The 7,464-nt window shown below is 34.8% G+C and overlaps 2 protein-coding genes across 2 annotated transcripts; both read right to left on the reverse strand.

The window, feature by feature from the left end:
- Positions 1 to 999: 999 nt before the first annotated feature.
- Positions 1,000 to 1,846, reverse strand: LOC111426969 (centromere protein S-like). The gene is made up of 4 exons (XM_023061897.2): positions 1,774 to 1,846; positions 1,358 to 1,515; positions 1,223 to 1,289; positions 1,000 to 1,167 (listed from the first exon to the last, which is right to left on the reverse strand). The coding sequence occupies exons 1-4, from the start codon at positions 1,786 to 1,788 to the stop codon at positions 1,066 to 1,068; spliced, it is 342 nt and encodes a 113-aa protein (XP_022917665.1). The 5' UTR covers positions 1,789 to 1,846; the 3' UTR covers positions 1,000 to 1,065.
- Positions 1,847 to 3,398: 1,552 nt separating this feature from the next.
- LOC111426987 (deadpan) lies at positions 3,399 to 5,871 on the reverse strand. The gene is made up of 3 exons (XM_023061919.2): positions 5,296 to 5,871; positions 4,942 to 5,131; positions 3,399 to 4,851 (listed from the first exon to the last, which is right to left on the reverse strand). Exons 2-3 carry the CDS (start codon positions 5,116 to 5,118, stop codon positions 3,694 to 3,696), a joined length of 1,335 nt encoding a protein of 444 aa, XP_022917687.1. The 5' UTR covers positions 5,119 to 5,131; positions 5,296 to 5,871; the 3' UTR covers positions 3,399 to 3,693.
- Between the last annotated feature and the right edge of the window lie 1,593 nt (positions 5,872 to 7,464).

Genomic DNA, 7,464 nt, shown 5'->3' on the forward strand with positions numbered 1-7,464 from the left:
CCTACAGCGTCGGTCGCTGTTTAGCGGTTCTTTCTTTTTGTCTTTGCCAGCAATTTCAACAGGTACACACCCGCAGACAGCAACACGGCGCTACCGGCAATATATTTTAGGTGATTGCGTCGAAACATTTAAAATTCAAATATCACCATAAATAATTCAGATAATTCGTGCGGTAGGGATACACAGAGGGGGGCAATTATCATGTTCTATTGCAAAAAAGGATGCAACCGAGTACTGACGTCTTAAAAACCGACTAAAAAATATTACAGTACAAGGCAGATGAAGGAAGAAAACGAGCGAATCATAGTAATAATACGTAATTATGACTTTTAGCCCATCTTGGCCTGTTGGTCTCGTTGCGAACCCAGTAGCTATTAATCACAATTTTGTATAGCTAATTAAAACGCAAATTGGCGTGCGCCGAGTGCGTCGCTGTCTTAACGTTGCGTACGGAAATTTATTTGGTTAATACTCGAATTAATAAGCGTTGCGAACGCATTTTAATTATTCAACCTATAATTAGGAATAGTTTTTCAACGTTTTTAACAGGGTTGATATTTATTGCTCGATAATTAATATCAATCTAGCGTGCTGAGGGAAACTGTGATGACGACGACGTCGGTAGCGCCCTCGAGCGAATCGTTTTAATACTCAACCGGGCCGCACCAGGTAGATGGCGCATTTACGTAGGAAGTTTTGTGGCTACCAGTAAATAATAATCACTATTATCATTAGGCGTTTTCTCTTTAAATGCTAATTTGATATTAATTCCGATTCCGCGGATTAATCTGCTCTAATGAATAGTAATGAGGAGTGGTTTTTCCACGTCTTGGGAAAATTAAACGATTATACACATTATCCACATAAGTAATAGGTTTATTGACGTTAACATGTTTCTTGGAACGTTACGTTAATAATTCAATCCTTTTTATTAATTTAATTCACCATAGATACACCTACAAGTAATAATTCTAACGAAGGAGAAATCAATATTTCAGGTACGAAATTATTGTGTTTATTAACAAAACAGAAAATATAATACTAGGTGTTATAACAAATAATAACTTAGTCTAGTGTAACAACGTTGGAGGTTTTTCTCTTTCTTTTAGTAGCTCCACTTCCATCTTTTGAAGAATTAGAGGGGTATTCTTTTTCCATAAATTCTTTCTATATTTCATTAAAAAACTGGTATTTATATATAAGAATTAACATGTTACATTACCAATGACGTATTTCTCCTACAAAGTAATTTAACATCATCTATTGTTACAGCAGATCTTTTAGCGTGTCTACAATAAAAAAAGTTCAAAACAATATAACATAATATATAATCATGTTGTGATAAATTAATTGTTACTTATGAAATGCTTCTAAATCCTGAGTATACAATAACAATTTTTTCCAAGTTAATTCCCCGATTGTATCCATCGCGTTTTGATCAAACTCCATTTCATACTTCTGTGCGGTATCTTTGCAAATACCGCGCACATCCGAATAAATACTCGATTTTAATTTCTGTAATTTTGAGAGACATAGTTATTAATTTGAAATCGCTTACAAACAAGTTAATCGCGCGAGAAATTACGATCCATCGATTATGAATACAATTGATTAGCCTTTGTGGCTACGGGGTCCGCGTTAATAAGTAACAACGGTTATTAACTGAAATTGCATGGCGAGGTAAATTGCTTAGTCCAAGAGTGCAATTTGCACCTTTCGTTTTATCCACGTCTAATTTGCACGACAAATTAATAGTGTTTTAATGTAAATTACCTTTTCAGTCGTCATTGTTTATGCACTACACTGTTAGGTTATGTAGGAAATTCGTTATTACACCAGATTAATTCCCGCTTTTTTATTACGTCGACAGCGCCATCTATTAGAGTATATATAAATTTATTAAGTATAGAATTCTGCATTTAGAGATATCTACTATTTGAATAAAATAAAGTTTTAAATTAATCTACTGCACATTAGAGTTAGTTAATAGTTAATTGTTATACTGTTTTTGACTGTTGCTTTTTGAATATTTTGCTGACATGAAGCAAATCAAATTTGTTATTTTCAATCCAACGCTACTACAGAATGGAAATTAAACTGTATAATTACATAAAATTTAAAGGAAATTAATACGTTTTGTTCTTTTGTAACAATTAAACTAGGAATGAAGCGTTCAGAACTCAACTCGAAATGGTCGAATATATATGCAATATTGAAAAAAATAGTGGTTTTGCAACAATGAGCATAGTGACATAACAACAGCCAAGTGTCGATGTGAGGATTTCAATTAAATCCTAGTACTTCTATGAAATCATTTTCCTCATGATCCAATAAAGGAGAAGTTCTTTTTTCTTGACATGTCAATGATTTCTGCAAATTAATGGTATTACGTATTAATTTGATCAACTCAAAGCCACCCAAGCGCAATAATTCAATTACGTGTTGTTGTTATAATTAAAATATCAAGTACAGAAAATGTTTAATTTAGTACATAAAGAGGGATGTAATATTAATTTGGATTGCAGAAATTTGATGTAGAAATGGGAGACACATGAGATACCTGAATTAGATCGAATTTTGTAGAAGATGTGTTGTGTTCCCAATATCTCCAATTAGTGACCAGGCGTTTCAAAAACGGGATCAGGCATAAATTGAAATTCAAAAATATTTTATGTTCCAAGGTATGGTTAATTGAACAGAAGTATCGCCTTTCGATATTTTAGAGAGTGTTGCATCTAATTGGTCGTAAAAAGCTTCCTTCTCTTCAAGCTGGCTTGGCTCAGTGGGTACATAACATTGCACAATTGTGGGTTTTTTGTATTTTGTGTTCAATCTTGCGCTCATCATGCGTTTTATCGCGTCCCATTTTATCAGAGCATTCTTGATCTTACTGAGGATAAGTACCACACCACGTACATGGTCGTCCCCATCATTTGGCATGCCAGACTGCAAGGTTTTGTACCCGTCAGCATGCCTATACATTTTGTTAGCACATTCCACATTCCATCTCATTTTGCTTTCTGCATATTACGGCGACGAACCTTGGCGTCGCCGTAATTCGTCCGGTCTATCTCTTAACGTATTGCAGAAAGGTTTTTTATTCACGAACTGTAGTTTATTGAACTTTAGAATCCTAGACCAGGAGAAGGGCTGCTTCCTTATGGTGCCTAGCCTCACCAGTTCTTCAGGCTGTTTTGTGTAGTCACTAATTTTCTTATTACTTAATTTTTTAATTATGAATAAAATTTTTAATCTATCTAAATATTTAATCTTAATAATGAAAGGTATTATTGATATTTGAATTAATTTGATAATTAATTTTTGTAAATAATATTGTATATGAAATTAAATTTATATTCATTTTTTTAAATAAATTTAGGAAAAATAAAACGAAAATATAACGAGATCATAAAATAATGGTTTATTATACACTATAAACTATAACGTATTCACAATGTCTGCATCACAAGTTAATTAATTGCCATCACATTGCCACAAAACCCTCTTTAACATCAATTTTATTAATTGGTTACATATCAATACAGACTATTGAGATTGTTTTAAATTGACATTGAAAGTAGATCTTGGCATTTGACAAATCCTCACAGGTATTAAACTACATTAAATTACATGGTAATTCTTTACTCATTAAAAATAATTAGTTTAAAATTTTTCGCAAAACACATTAATCAATTACCAAGGTCGCCACATATCATTACTGTTTTCACTATGTTCTTGCGATGGTCCCCCGGATGATGATGAACTTGTCGAAGGTTGATCTTCAATATTTTTTGCAATAGATAAATCTTCACTGGATCTAGAATTATTTGGATGGGATTCCATGCTAGTTTTTCGAATTTTGTTTGGATATAAAAATTCGTTAGAAACAACCGTAAGTAACCCTTGGGATTGATCGATATTATCAATATGTTTTCGTTTAACACCATGACGAATATTTTCTTGGAAATTAGAGGATTCATCTAAAACTTGAGCTTGTTTATACCGTTCCGAGTGGTTGGTGATGATGCATAATGGTTCTGCGGTTTTTTTAGGACTGGAAAATTTATGAATTGGATATCTTATCGATTTTAATTCATCATCACTTAATCTGTCTATTCCGCGAGATCCGAGGTTTGCAGTTGAAATAAATGCACTTTGATAAGATTTGTGTAGGGTTGGGTTAACAGGTCGAAACCCTCTCGGTGATGGGGATCTTGGTGGGTCGATGATAATAACATCGTCTTTAGGACTTAAAGGAGGACTTAACGGTTTGGTTTCTTGTTGTTTTTGGACAACATAAGAAGGTATCACAGCTGCGAAGGCACTTGGTCTATCCGACGATTTTAGCTCCAAATTTGGAACAGATTTTTCACCGGACGTTGAAAATGATAAATTACTTGAGTTTGGTAATAAAAACGCCAACTCTCCAGTTGGTAATCTACTTGGAATTAGTTGTATTCCCTGGGGAAGTTGAACTCGTGGATTATTGTTTTGATCGTCAGAATTCGAAACGTCAGTTGCGTTGGATTGTGGAAATATGTTAACGCCATTTGATAGGAAAGGTAAAGATCCAGCTCCTGGTGCATTGTATTTAGCTATGTGCTCAATGCTGTTGATGCATTTTGTTAAATGGGTTTGAACGCGATCTTTTAATCCCGTTTTTTGTTCGTCAACTTGACCGATGTATTGACCAACTTCTCTGGCGCATTCATTAAATCCTGTCTTGAATTTTCTTAGAACTGTTGGATCGTTTGCCATGGCCATTGCTAATTGTTGTCTTTGAACGTTTTGGAGATGTTTTACTGCCATTTCTAAGATATCTGCTTTTTCTAATTTAGAATGTCTTGCAGGCTGCAATTAAAAAAATTATTTAAAAAAAATTTCAAGAATAAAGCTAATAATAAATAAGCAATTTTGTAATAAATTGGTAATATTACTTACGTCTTTTTTGAGTGCTTCTAAAATCAGAGATTTTATTTCGTTTAAACACTGATTTATACGAGCCCTTCGTCTTTTTTCCATAATTGGTTTGTGAGTTTTTCTCAATTCAGCTTTTGACATTGTGGATGTTGGCTCAGGAACTGAGTTTTGATCGAATTCGTCTTCGCTGATTGGCATTTTGGTGGTTATACTGAAAAAATAAAGCAAATTTGAAATTTTAATCAAAATTACAGGAGAATGTAGGTGGTGTTGAGCTATTTGGGTATAGATGGCAGGTCTTTATAACCATTTTATCGTATGGGGAAGACATTTAAATTTCAAATTATATTTAGTTTTGTAATGTTAAACACTTACGTTTGCGCAAGAATAAAATGTAATCCAACAAAGAAAATATGAGAACACGTATTTTAGAAACACTGAGTTTAACTTAGCACTGACACTTGTAGATTTAGTGTTATAAGTCCAAACTGGGATCTAACTCCACCGAAGTTTGCGGAGTTTTTACTGGGTAGCGAGGAACGAAACAACCCCGTCGAGAGGTCAGCTCGGTTTTGTGGTCTCAGCGAGCTGTGCCCGAACGACATTCCGATACAGCGTGGGAACTTTTTGGACAAAAATCCCCCACCATCGAACCTCGTGTCGACGAGATGGGTAGTCCTCATGTAGTTGTGTGTCGGCATGGACCTTTTACCTTGTGAACCCCTCTTCTTACGGGGTAGAATACCTTCGCACACACACACCGCAGCCTACACTCACACGAAGAAGACGGCGTCGGTTCCCACGCCGAGAGAGCCCTCAAGTCTGCGCTCATTGTGAGGCATATTGTTCGATTTTACGGATTGTATTGACGATATTAAATACAGTTATTATCCGGCGATGGTTTTCCCATCTTTGGATCATGACCTCTTCCAGATTCGAAGGTCCGGCAGTAAATTTAGCTTAGCCCTTTACCGGCCGCGACTACGCTCAAGCCAAATCATTATTATTTATATTGATCTCCGAGCGGCTTCTTTCAAGTTTCTTCATTAATGCACGTGATTTTATACTTCTCTTTTAAACGCTCTCGTTTCTGACTACCTGAAGGTCATTTATAAGTGTTCAAGAAAATGATGATATATAAGGGTTGCCCTTGTAAAAGTTAATTACCATTTCGAAATACTTTCAAAGATTTTTAATGCTTCACTTCATTGTATCTCGTGATGTGTTGAACTTCATAATAAAAAAATCTAAAACTACGATTTTTTATTCGTTCTAAAGAAAAAATATTTTCACCCTTATTTTTTTAATACTTTATAACATAAAAAGTAATAATTCACCTTTCATCTAGATCTTCGTTTATGTTATACCAAGACGGTGTGTTATCTCACTCATCTCTATAGTTCCTTTTATTCAACTTATTTTTTTATATAAAATGGGGTAAAATAGGCATTGACCGTTTCTTTGAAACCACTAAATTTCGTTTTTTCTCCATCCTTTTTAACAAAGGTTTTTTTCAGTCATAAAAAAGACCGTATAACTCGATTTCATTCATCTCTCTTTTTACGGATATTCAATCTACCCAAGTTTTTGTGTCACAATTTCACTCCAATCTCAACCTCTATAATGCCTTTTATCTTTAACACAATTTCGAATTCGTTATAATATTGATTTAAAACAGTGTCCTCGCCCACTTCCCTATAATAATATAAATTGAATGGAAGCGTGCGAGATGACGTTTCTTTTCTCGCGGTAACAAATCACTCTTAAGTGCCATATAATACAACTCTATCCGCATAAGAATTGGAATCAACACCCCTACGATTAACACGCTGTCGCCCTTCTTCAAGAAGTTCACCCTCCGTCTTGAGATCATTGCACCAGCTAACATTTTTCTCCCCGTGACCCACATCTCAAGGGGCTCGGCAAATAATTCTTTCTTAAGAAACCCATCTATTCTCGGTGGATTCTTTTGTATGTCTTTTGTACCAGACCTTCTCCTCAACAGGATGTAATAAAACCTCAATGGCAGGTTAGGTAAAACACCCTCGATAGTGTTTATACTGTTTATAAACAAGTTGATAATTTTGTTTTCTTCTCAATTTGTTTTTGTGTTTTTTAAAACATCATATATGTGATGAAATATTTATTACAGACATAAAAAGTTTTATAATATAATATAAATAATATAAGAAACAAAATTTTCTTAATTTTCTTTTATCTTTAACACTTTTTTGAGCGTACATTTGAGTTTATTTTCTTGGACCGTGAGAAAATGCAACAATTATTGAGCGTGACCTGCAGAGTGAGAGAGCCATCTACTGAAGAAGACGCGACGAGAGACCGTCTTCTTTGAGGCAGGTAGAGGTATCCGAATGAAGTAAGGGTCCTCTCCACTGTTTGGCTACTATTTAACTCATTAAGGGAAACCTGATATACAAAGGGCGTGTGACCGGCTCACCGGGAGGAAGCTGGAGCGGTGGGTTACCGTTATTATTTCCCATTTTTTCTGCTTCCTTTCAGAAGCTTGCCGACCCTCGTTGGGGT

The sequence above is a fragment of the Onthophagus taurus genome, chromosome 2 (genome assembly GCF_036711975.1).
Source record: "Onthophagus taurus isolate NC chromosome 2, IU_Otau_3.0, whole genome shotgun sequence".
NCBI classification, from domain to species: Eukaryota; Metazoa; Arthropoda; class Insecta; order Coleoptera; family Scarabaeidae; genus Onthophagus; species Onthophagus taurus.